At 38.0% G+C, this 13,188-nt stretch overlaps 1 protein-coding gene across 1 annotated transcript in view; it reads left to right on the top strand.

The window, feature by feature from the left end:
- The window catches only part of TPRG1 (tumor protein p63 regulated 1), a 213,849-nt gene that overhangs the window by 3,071 nt on the left and 197,590 nt on the right, over positions 1–13,188 (top strand). The window contains exon 2 of the mRNA XM_006871880.1: positions 7,986–8,077. Coding sequence (XP_006871942.1) covers positions 7,986–8,077 — 92 coding nt within the window. The remainder of the gene's footprint in view (positions 1–7,985; positions 8,078–13,188) is intronic.

Genomic DNA, 13,188 nt, shown 5'->3' with positions numbered 1-13,188 from the left:
ATCTGGTTGGTCCCCCAGAGCAGTGTTCTGAAGTAGGCAAGGGAGAGCTTAGCAACTTTCTTTTCACAGTGCACATTTTGAAGTTTCAGAGGAATGAGGTCAAGTGCTAAAGTCATGTAATATATGAGAGAGAGCTGCAGCTAGAATCTGGATATTCTGTGAGTCCAATGGTCTTCCTAACACACAGTTGAATTTACGACTCCTTCATAAGGGTTTTCAATGCCTGACCTCAATTAATGTGAAGAGCACTTTCTCTATCAGGTGTATAGAAAACAAACAGTACATTCTCAAAAGTTTGAGAGAGAACATCTTCTTCTATTTTTATTAGTGACTCTAAAGTAGATGCAAGGGCTCTTTAGGAGCTGTGAGGGTTACACTTCCAAAGCACTCAGGATTTGCTCTCCGTAGACCAAGAGACATGATATGAGGCACTCTTACTAGGAAGTGGTGGATAGAGACAGACTTAATGGCATGTGAATGTAATGAAAATACAGTTGATGGCTCAACTAAGCTTGCAATGATAAATGTTTCTTGAATGTATTTTTTGGTAGCTATAGATGGTAGATTATGTACTTTTGGTAGATGGGTGTTGTATACTTAACCTCTAAGTGTATACACACTTACAGGGTGTGTATTCTTAACCTCTAACTCTCAATTTCTATGTTTTTAAAGTTGAAGAAAATACCTACTTTATATGGAGATTTAAATAAGAGAATCTCTGTAGAGGTTGCGTAGTACGGTGTGTGGCACACCTATAAACGTTCCATAAATTCACTGCTATTAGAAATGGTTTCTCCTCCTTTTGTTCTTGATTTGACATTCACATTTCTGTAACTAGTCATCAGAAATGGCATTGTGATGACCATGATGTCAACATACCCTCTTGGGTGCTTTCTGCTTTCAGATGTATAAGGCCTGTAACAGTAAAGAAGCAAATTCCATTTTATTAAAGGCTAATTGAATTAGGCCAAGGCCTTTAATGACCCCAATCTATGAAAGGTTCATCAGGAAGCATCATTCCTTGGAGCTGAAATGAGATCTGCAGATGATCTCGCTCAGGACTTCTCTGTCTTTATTCTGTACACTAATAACTTGAGGATCTTGTGACGATGGCAATTCTGATTCAGTAGGTCTGGGTGAAGCCCCCAATTTTGCATGTGTACACACTCCCTGGCAATACACATGCTCTCTGTCCTAAATTATACTTTAAGTACCAGGAATTTAGTCAGTACTGTTGTTTTCAGATGTAATTAAGGTCCAAAGAGGGGTAGTTACTTTCCCCAAATCACAACAATTAGTGGTACTGACTTCCCCCAAGATATTAACAGAAAAGCTAGGATAGAAGCCAAGTGTCCCAGTTCTAATTTCATAATCATGTAACACCATGCAGTACCTGAAAAGCAAAAACAAAACCAAACAATTTATTCCAAAGTCAGAATTTAAAGCATAGATGTTGCAAATTCAGAAAAGCAGTAAGTAACTGAATGGAGGAATTCTTTAGTTAAGCATTTTATTTTGTTCAGTTGTTTTAAAATCACAAGGAAGTTTGCTGAAGAAAACTTAAAAATTGTAGATCATCATAGAAAAAAATAGAAATCCTAGCTTCACTGTTTAAAGTCAACCAGAATGTACTGAATGCATGCTTACACCTTTTGATATACACCTTTCCTCATTTTTTTTTACTTAAACATTAAAGTTCTTTGTGCAGAAATGGGAATATACTATAAATATTATTTCCTATGTCAAAAATATATTTTTACAACATCATTTAATGGCTCCATAATATCCTACTATGGAGATTACTGCAATTTATTAAATTTTGTTGCATATTTAGGTTTCTCGTTTATGGCTTTTAAACTGGAAAGAAAAGCTATTTCTTGGCCTCCTGTGGCAGGATTGTACAGGAGTCAGTTTCCCAGGGGCCAGGAGTATAGGCATCCAATGCTGCAATCAAGAAATGATTCTGGATGTGCATATGTGTTAAACTTATCACTGTCAAGTTGACTCTGACTCAGGCCAGCCTGTGTGGTACAGAGTAGACTTGTGTCCATAGGATTTTCTTGACTGTAATTGTCATGGAAGCAGATCTCCAGACCTTTCCTCCGTGGTGCCATTGTTCTCATTGTTGTTAAGTGCCATCTAGTCAGTTCCAACTTACAGCGACCCTATGCAGAGTTTCCAAGGAGTTGCTGGTGAGTTTGAACCGCTAACTTTGTGGTTCAAACTCACCTTGCGGTCTAGTGCTTAATCCCACAATGCCATACCAGGACTCCATTATGTGGGTTTCAAACTGCCAGCTTCTACGTTAGTAGTTGAGTGTGAGCTATTTTTGCTCTCCAGGTGTCTGTGCAAAGAGGTTGCTGAGATACAGCTCTAAATTCATCCAGGACAAAGGAGAGGCACTTTTAGCATCCTAATCCCATGTATTAGGTCACACCTCTAAATACTAGTTGATAGAAGAAGTCATTCAAGCCTTTAGCCTCATGTATTATTTTGTGAGTTGATCTGAGATGTTTTTCCTATTCCACAGGCTCCATGCCTGCTACTTATTATTGAAACTTTGCCCATCCATCATCACTCAGTAGTATTCTCCTCCAACCCAGAAGGCCTTAGGGACTATCTAACAAACCCCTTATTCTCACCTCAAAGGAGACATAACTTGTCCAAGAGCAGCCAGCAACTTAGAGGCCATGCTGGAACTGAAATGCAGGACAAGAATCCATAATTCTGACACTTTTCATCCTGTCTCTGAGCTTGGAAAATGAATGAGAGGGCCACACAAATGAAAGTCCAAACGACTTGTCATCAGTCTATTTGGATAGACTTTCCCTCCTCTTTTAGTTAATCTGCTATTATTGCTTAGACATTTCTAAAAAAAGGCCTAGTGCCATCTCTGAACAAAAGTACCCCTTAAAGATAACTTGAGGTATATTATGATAATCACTTTAGTTGTGGAGACTGATATTCAAAAGCAACTTCTTATGAAAGGAACAATACTTAACCCACATGAGGAAAGATATATTTAAACGCCCTGTAGGGCTCTATATTTGCAGATACCTTATCAGAAAGTTGAAAGCGATTAGGGATAGGGAATTATCTCTAAATTTATACTTGAGAATGTAAATTACATACAAACTAATGGGACTAAAACTATTTGATCTTTTAATATTTAATTAATGGTTCCCCATGGCCTTTTTATAGCCTGTGTTCTATTGTGAGCAACAAGACTTTAATAAGCAGGTTTGGGACTTCCCATTGTGTAGCAAGATGTCTTTGCTTTCATGACACTAATTTGGCTTTCATAAGCTCTCCCTTTCCCTAGTTTCTTGCTACAGGGTTCCCTGTGTCTTGCTCTTGCACTAGGAACAACTAACTATATTAGTTGAATTGTTGTTGCCTGTGTGACCTTCTTTTAGATCTAGAATTAGACATCTCACTGGGCAAAAAATTTCTTGAATCCCCTCCTTCCACTGAAATGCCTTAAAGATTGTAATAAAGATGATTTTCTTTCTGAGTACAGACACATACCAAAACTGAAATAAAATGCATTTTCTTCTTTCCATGGAAAAGGAGTCCTGGTGTGACACTGTGGGTTAATGCGCTGGGCTGGAAAGTTGTTTTAAACCTCAAGGTTAGTGGTTCAAGCTCACCAGCTGCTCCTAGGAAGCCCCACACGGTGTGGTTATGAGTTGGAACCAACTCAGGATAGCACTTGACAACAACAACATGGAAAAGGAAAGTATTCTTGAACATCATAAATCCTGTCTGATTTAGAGCTGTTTTTCTTACCTTGTGTATCAATGGCACAGCCATCCTTGTCTAGCCCTATGACACCCAAGAAGGATCTTAATGTGTCTGAGTCCGTAGGAGCTTTCCAGCTATTTCTGCCCCCAGGCTGTCTTCCTGTGTAGCCAAACAGCCCATTGTATGTGGGAAGAGATCAGCTGACATTTATTTTCACTGGTGAATCCATTCCGATGAATCCATTCTGACTCATAGTGACCCTCTAGGACCCAACACAACTGTCCCCCAGGGTTTCCAAGGCTGTAATATTTATGCCAGTGGATGGTCACATCTTATTCTGGTGAAGCAGACCTGCCAACCTTCCAGTAATAGGCAAATACTTAACCATTGCTCCACCATGGATACTCTTACATGATATATTCCATAAAAATGTTGACTAGTCTTTTACACAAGGAGCTCTGGTAGCATAGTGGTTAGGAATCAGGCTGTGAACCACAAGGCCAGCAGTTCGAAACCACCAGTGGTTCTGTGGGAGAAAAATTAGGATTTCTGCTCCTGTAAAGATTTACAGCCTCGGAAACCCTGTGCAGGGTTGCTATGAGTCGAAACTGACTCCATGGCACTTAACAACAAGTCTCTTATACAGAAGCATTTGGGTTATTTCCAACTTTTTGTTATCCACAAACTAGGTACCAGAGAATGTTTTATACATTAGTATGTTATTTTGCACATAAGCAAGTGTACTTGTACCTGCAAGCGTATTTGTACCTGCAGTGTAATGTCCCAGATGTGCAATATTTGGATCAAAGGATGTATTATTACTTTCATTTTTTTTTCTCATTGTTTTCCAAAGAGAAGATCAATAAGGCTTTGAAATTTTCAACATTATTGTATTCATCTCATATTTCTGCTTTAGTATGAGGCATGTAATGCATTCAATAAATGTTTATATTAGGATTATTTTATATTATCCCCATCTCACTTATACTTCTTTCTCTTGAAAAGTATTGTGTTCACTATAGAGCTAAGACATAGATCATGTGATTACAGAAAGAAGAGAGAAATACCTATGTGGAGTCATCAAAACATAACTTTTTTTGAAAGACTTGACCTGTGAATTGCATCATGGGGAAATGAGTTTGGGTGGAGGTAGAATTGTCAGCGAAGCATAGGGAATTTCCCAGCAGGTAGTGCAGCCCCACCATCAGGGTGCCTGGAAACCAGTGATGCTGACTCAACTTCCTCTGTTAGTAGAGCTCAAGGTCTGTTTGATTAATGTCCCAACACTTACTGATTATATGAAACTCAGGTTTCATCAAGGATGGGATACCATGTTAGCTTTCTAGTAAGTCTTTAACCAACAGTAGAGGAATGACAGAGAATCAGAAATCACTCAGCCCAGTGTTTCTCAAACCTGGTGATTTGGTGAAGAATATTCAAATTTCCATGGACTATCAGAAGAACAACAACAACAAAAAATCTGTCTTGGAGGAAGTACCGCCAGAATTCTCCTTAGAAGAGAAGGATGCCAGAGTTCAAAAGTAAGCTCTTTTGCAGGCAGTGCCTAGAACAAACAGGAAACTTTAAGAACTGTATGTTTCCTGATAGGTTTTCTGGAGGAGCTACTGGGATAGGCCTACTGCTGCTGCTGTGTGCCATTGAGTCCGTTCCGACTCATAGTGACCCTGTGTTGGGTTTGCAAGGCTACAAATCTTTTTGGGAGCAGAAAGCCTCATCTTTTTCCTGAGGAGCTGCTGGTGGATCAAACTGCTGACCTTGTGATTTAAAAGTCCAACATATAACCCATTATGCTACCAGGATTCCTTACTAATGGGCCTCGCTCTAGTTTAAAGATTAATTTACTCCTGTCATAATAAGAAATTCATAGAACCTCTAGCTCAGTAATTTTTGAACTTCAACACACAGTATCACCTAGCATGTGTGTGAATAAAACAGAGATTACTGGGCCCCAGCCCCAGGAATTCTGATTTAATACATTTGGGGTGAGTTGCATTTCTAACAAGCAGTACTCTTGCTCCATAGGCAGTTCTATTCCAATGTGACTGCACATCAAAATTCCTGGAATTACATCAGGTATTCAGTAGATAGGATCCACTTATGAATGCATCAGTATTTTTTGAAAAACATCTTGAATGATTAGTTGAGCATTCAGGATTGAGAACCACTGCAACCTAAGGGTTATCTATTCTAAACCATTCATTTCTTAGATGACTAAGTGCACCTGACCCATAACCCATGACACTTTCAATTGCCTCATATGCATGTGAAGGTTGGACAATAAATAAACAGACTGGAGAAGAACTGGAGTCCTGGTGTAGCAATGTAGAATAAGCACTGGACTGTTAACCTCAAGGTAGGAAGTTAAATCAGTAGCTGCTCCTCTGAAACCCTTTACAGTGTTTACTATGAGTCAGAACTGACTTGACAGCACTTAACAAAAACATAGAATAATTATGCATTTTAGAGAAGTTATTTGCCCAATTTCACTCAGCAAAGAAGTGACAGAGATGAGGTAAGACTTCAGACCTTGGATATCTAGTCTATGACACAATGCTGACATCATTTATCAACTGGGTTATATTTAACAGGTTGCAAGTTCACATTCATTCTCTGTGTAGTATGACTTGAGTACCAAACACGTAATATCTCTAAATCCCAGCATTGCTAATCCTTGCAATCTGAGACCTTTCTCTTATAAGAGAAAAAAAAAAAAAAAGAACTTGCACACTTTTAAATATTTCTTTCTTCCAGGAATGAAGTGTTGTAGGATTTTTATTTTCTTGTTTCCCAGACCTATGATAAAAGGCAGTTGACTTTGAAATATTTTTGTCACGGATTCTGTTTGTCCAAATTAAGTTTTAGATGGGAATCGAAACAGGAATAGAACAGAGCTGCGGCAGATGAAGTGGAGGTACAGGATGATAAGCTTCACCTATTTCTGTCCCTGCAGCCCAAGTCATCCAGAACATGATGAGTGTGGGATTCAGCGACCTGGGTTCAAATTCAAGTTTGTCATGAATTAATTATGTGGCCTTGAGATGCAAATGGTTCACACTTTAAAGTGTTAAAAGACAAATAAGATGTTTTGCAGCAGATTTGTCCAATGAAATATGTTGTTTGATAGCTTGATTGCAGATTTCCATGGGCACGGTTTGCGCTGCCAAATAAAATGGGATCCTTCACAATGTCAGTCTTTTCTCCATTTATCATGCTGTTGCTTATTGGTCTAGTTGTGAGGATTTCTGTTTTCTATATATTGAGATGTGATCCATATTTCATCAATAAATGCTTCAAGTCCTCTTCACTTTCAGTAAGCAAGGTGTGTCTTCTGTGTATCACACATTGTTAATGAGTATTCCTCCAATCCTAATGCCACATTCTTCTTCATATAGACAAGCTTCTCAGATTATTTGTTCAAATGATTTTATTAAAGCATACAGATTTAGTAAGTATGGTGAAGAATATGATCCTGACATAACACTTTCCTGATTTTAAACCATGCAATAATCCCCTTGTTCTATTCAAATGGCACCCTCTTTTTTTTTTTTAATTTTTTTATTAAGGTTTTATTGTGAATTGAGTTATAGTTTACATAGGAGAACATCAGCTTCACATTCATCTTATTGTATTTCATTTCATTGAAATGATTACAATCCCCTCCATGCATCATCAAACAACCAAAGGGTATACTCCACAATCCTGCCCCTTGGTTATCAGCACAGAACCCCTCTCCCTCCCTGAGTCCAGAGTGCCCAGCTGCTCCATCTCTCCATGTCGTCGTCTCTGCCTCCATCTCTGGAGTCACTGCTTCTCTGGGTAGGGACCCACACTCAGCTCTTCTCCTTGATGGTCCCAGGGTCCTCTACTCCTGGACTGTAAGGTCAACCACTCCCCTCCTTTTGTTACAAAACATCAAATGACACCCTCTTGATCTTTGTACAGATTTTGCACAAGCATAATGTAGTGTTCTGGAATTACCATTCTTCACAATGTTAACCACAGTTTGTGATGCTCTATACACTTAAATGCTTTTACATAGTCATAAAACATAGGAAAACATTTTTCTGGTATTCTGCTTCCAGCCAAGATCTATTTGGCATAGCCCTCATTTCATGTGTTCTTCTGAATCCAGCTGAATTTTGGGCAGTTCCCCGTTGATGTACTGGTGCAACAGTTTTTGAATTCTTCTCTAAACTAGATATTTTCTTCTTCCTATTCAGCCGGGGGCCATTGACACTGCCTTGGAAGATTTGAAAAGCCATGTAACAGACACTTCTGGAGAGACCATTCAAGGCTCCTGGCTCTTAACTGAGTGAGTAGTTACAGCCAAATAAATGGCAGTGAAAATATAGCCTTTTTCTTGATTGGTACTATACCATATGAAAAAATGTATATATATAAAAAATTATTACTGGCTGATTGCTTACTGTTGAGTTGATTCTAACTCATGGTAATCTCATGTGTACAGAGAGGAGCTACTCTGTTGAGTTATCAAGACTGACCTTTCTGAAGCATGTTTCCAGATCTATCTCTTGAAATGCCATTGGGTGGATTTGTATTTGAATGCTTAACTTTTTGTGTTACTCAGGGATCCTCTTCTGGCTGTTATATAACCCAATTTTCACCCTAAAACTGTTTGTTTTGTTTTCTACTAGTCTCATCATGCAACCATCACTGAAACAACCTTAGATGAGATTCTCACCATTGCTTTTAGGGACCACTGTACTCTCTCTGGATCCAACCTTTCTCTTAATTGTCAGTCTGGTGTGGCACTGTGGGTTAATGCACTGGACTACAAAGTTGGTTTGAATTGCAAGGTCTGTGGTTCAAGCTCACCAGTTGCTCCTAGAAAACCCTATACTGGGTCAGAACTGACTTGATGGCACTTAACAATAACAACAACCCAACTGCAGACCACTACTATCTACCTAGTTAGGCTGTAGTGAAATGAAAGACTGGAGAACAGGGTAAGGTCAACATATATGAGTGGGTGTCAGAAAGTTGATGGAAAAATGGAATTAAAAGATAATGTAATTATTCTATGAACTTTTTGAAGCCTGACTTTTATTTTATATACAATTATCTGAGCAACAAAACCATGTAATACAGAGATGATAAGTCAGTTGTCCAGAATTAGGATGAAAACCAAGTCTAATGTGTAGGTCCTTGTTGCTGTCACTGTTCAATAACAGCTTCCATTCATCCCAAGGTATTATTATAGCTCTAATAACTTTAATGAAAATGCCATAAAGATGATATATTAATATCTACACAGAGACATTGATGTATGTGTAATCCTTTCTCCACCTTCCAGAATACTAATTCCATGGTTGTTATAATAGTAAATGTTAATTCATTTAACTAGGTAAAGAGGCAGCTCTGTACTAATACAGAACTTATAGTGTTAAGTAGAGAATGCTATTACAATTCAACAGTAACTTCTGTTTTATGGCTTGGTAATGTGACCAGCAAAGATCTCAGTAGAAAAGCTCTGCAATTCTAACACCTTAAGAGAAGCATCATTTATTCATTTACCTCATTCCAGAACATATTCTATGACTAACATCCAGGCCACTGAAACAAAGCTCTCAATAAATGGAAGGTAGATGTAGATTCACGAGAAAGTTTATCTGAAGGACCACAATATATGCTATTGTTTCAGATGGAATCCAATAATTAATGAGAATGAACTTTTGAACCCAAACTCTGTCTGCTTTTGGGTCTTTGTTTCCTCTTATATTAAATGGAATCAATAATGTATACTTGAAGAATCTTTGTGAAGACTAAAGAAAATACATTAGTAAAATTCTAAGCAAATTTCCTGGCATATAGTAGATTTTCAATTATAAACACAAATTAAGATTGCTTCTTTGTTCCTAAGTACAGTTAATAGAAGATTTGTTTTATTTTTATTTTCTTTGTAGCCTCTTTCTATCCCACCCATACCTCTTATTCCTGGATTGTTTCTAATGAAGGTTATTAACTGTTCACTAATTCACTTTTACTGCTTTAGATTTCATTCCCCATTTCCCTGTCTACCTCACCTACACCGCATTGCTGTGTAAAATGTGAGTTCTTCAAAAGAAATTTCACCTTGATTAGGAAAGATGGCTTTCATAGATTCTGAAGCTCAAATTGCAAGTAAACACTTACCTATTTTACTTCTATAATGACCTCCAACTTGGAATTGCAATATTAAAGGAGTCTATGGGAATCCATGGGCATAACAAATCTGTGAAGATATTAATATAACATCTTTGTTGTAGCGTTTTCAGTTAAAGTTATTAGAGCTTTCATTATATTTTGGGGTGAATGGAAGCTGTTATTAAACAGTGACCCAAAAGAATGTGGAAATCATTGGACAATATCATTAATATGGCATACCAGTGAAATTTTGCTAAAGCAAAGATTTTTTAAAAAATGACTGCAATCAATACATTGACAAGGAACTTCCAGATTCAAGTCAGACTCAGATGATGACAAGGAATGAGGAATATCATTGCTGACATCAGAGGGATCTTGGCTGAAAGCAGAGAATCCCAGAAAAATGTTTAACTGTGCTTTATTGACTATACAAAGGCTTTCGACTATGTGGATCATGACAAACTATGGATAACATTATGAAGAACATATTTTCCAGAAAACATATTGTGCCCATGAGGAACTTGCACATAACCAAAAGGGAATCATTCGAACAGGGGATACTGAGTGGTTTAAAATCAGGAACAGAGTGTGCCAGGGCTGTATTTGTTCATCATACTTATTCAATCTATATACTGAGCAAATACTTGGAGATGGTGGATTATATGAAGAGCGTGCCATTATGATTGGAGGAAGAGTCTTTAACAACCTGTGATATGTTGATGATACAACCCTGCTGTAACAGAAGATGACTTAAAAAAAAAAGTTACTGGTAAAGATCAAAGACCACAGCCTACTGTATGGATTGTACCTCACTATAAAGAAAATAAAAATCCTTACCACTGGACCAATAAATAACAGCTTGAAATGTGGAGAAAGTTTGAAGTTAGTAAAGACTTCATTTGGCTTGGATCCACTATCAACGCTCTTTGAAGCAGCAGTCAAGAAACCAAATTCCATACTGCATTAGACAAATCCACTGCACAAGACCTCTTTAAAGTATTCAAGAGCAAAGATAACAGTTTGAGGGCTAAGGTGTGCCTGACCCAAGCCATGCTATTTTGAATAGCTTCCTATACATGTGAAAATTCGATACTGAATAAGGAAGACCATCGAAGAATTGATGTATTTCAGTTATGATGTTAGAGAATACTGCAAGTACCATGGAGTACTAGAAGAGGAAGCTAATACCTGTTGGAAGATGTACATACAGACTGAATTCTCCTTGGAAGGCAGGATTGTAACACTTCATCTCTGATACTTTGGACATATTATCAGGACGGAGCAGTTTCTGGTGAAGGACATTAAGCTTGGTAAAATGGAGGGTCAGAGAAAAAAGGAAGATGGATTGGCAGAGTTGTAACAGCAATGAGATCAAGCATAATGACAATTGTGAGGATGGCACAGGACCAGCAGGGCTTCCTTTCATTGTGCTTCAGGTGGATATGAGTCAGAATTGCCTTGATGGTACCTAACAAAAACAAAAACAAAAACATATTAGCTTGTATGATGTGAATTGAGACTTAATTCCCTAATTCTGTGTATTCAAATTAGTGTAGCACTGTGGGTAAATGCATCAGACTTCAAAGCTGTTTGAACTGCAAGGTTGGCAGTTCAAGCTCATCAGCTGCTCCTCAGAAACCTTATACAGGTTGGAGTTGACTCAATGGCACTTAACAACAACAACAACAATAAAATGATTGGCCTGGTATGGCACTGTGGGTTAATGTGCTGGACTGCAAGTTGGTTTGAACCACAAGGTCGGTGGTTCAAGCTCAACAGCTATTCCTTGGAAACCCTATATAGGGTCACTATGGGTTGAAACAAATTTGATAGCAATTAACAACAAGAACAAAATTATTTGCAGCACTAATAGCTTTCAAATAAATGTGGAAAACTATGCCCCAAACCTCCATGTTTGGTACCCAACTGTGAACTTAATAAGCTGTAAGAGTTATCCAAGTGGATCGGACAGCTAGTTTTCTATTTCTCTTTTGTATTGTGGTATCAATTTGAATTCAGGACAAGAATAAGAGATGATGTCCTTTTCACAGGGGAGTTCAGGCAATTATATTTGCTTGTTTGTTGTCAGTCTCCCTTTTTTTGCAATTTGGGACCCCGTTTTCTTTAATGCTAACTATTTTGTTAGTGAACATTTTAGTTTTCATCCCTACCCAAATTTCTAACTTCTTGCCCCTTCAAAATGCTACATTTATGAAAATATCTGATTTCAATCGTTTCTACCATAATAAGAATTTGTCTCTGTGATGTGAAAATGACAGTGAAGGAAATTTAAAATATTTACTGATAAAGATCAAAGACCAGAGTTTTTACTATGAATTGCACCTCAATGTAAAGGACAAACAAATCGTGATAACTGAAGAAATAAAATAAATGGAGGAAAGACTGAATTTGTCCATAATCAGTGCTCATGGAAGTGGCAACAAAGAAGCCAAAGGATGCATTGCATTAGGCAGATCTGATGCAAAAGACCTCGTTTTAGTGTTTAAGAGTCAAGATGTCATTTTTAAGACAAATGTGTGCGTGACCCAAGTCATGGTATTTTCAATTGCCTCATATGCTTGTGAAAGTTGGACAGTGGATTTGGGAGACTATAGACGAATCGATACATTTGAATTATGGTTTTGGCAAAAAATATTGAAACAACCATGGACTGCCAAGAACATACAAATCTGTCTTGGAAGAAGGACAGTCAGAATGTTCCTTAAAAGAGAGGATGTTGACACTTCCCCTTTCATTCTTTGTACATGGTGTCAGTAGGAATCAGTCCCTGGAGAAGGACATCATTCTTGGTCAAGTGGAGGGTCACTGGAAAAGCAAGATCCCCAATAATATGGACTGACTCAGTGACAGAAACAATTATCTCAAATGTAATAACAATTTTTAAAATGGTGCAATGTGGGGCAGTATTTCATTCTGGTATGCCTAGGGTAGCTATCAGTCTAAACTGACTCAAAGGCACTTAAAAACAATAAGAATAGGTTATTTTGTTTCTTTTTTGACTGTTATATCTTATAATTGGTTCAGACTTATCTCTTTGCAATTGCTAAGTGGCTAGTTGTGAAGAAGGTGCTTCAGGCATCTTAACTAAACAAATGAGCCCTCTCTACTGCACCCACTTTAACTGTGACTCTTGGAGCTACTGGCTGACAGGAAGAGAGGACATATGCACAGGAGCGCCCACACGTGCAGATGATACCCACGTGACCTGGACCGGATGACTGGATGATTGGAGCTCAACCAGGAGAAGAAAGAAGAGGG

This window comes from Chrysochloris asiatica, unplaced genomic scaffold (assembly GCF_000296735.1).
Source record: "Chrysochloris asiatica unplaced genomic scaffold, ChrAsi1.0 scaffold00177, whole genome shotgun sequence".
Taxonomy (NCBI): Eukaryota; Metazoa; Chordata; class Mammalia; order Afrosoricida; family Chrysochloridae; genus Chrysochloris; species Chrysochloris asiatica.
Note: the sequence above shows the minus strand (reverse complement) of the source record. Positions and strands in the feature narration are given on the sequence as shown.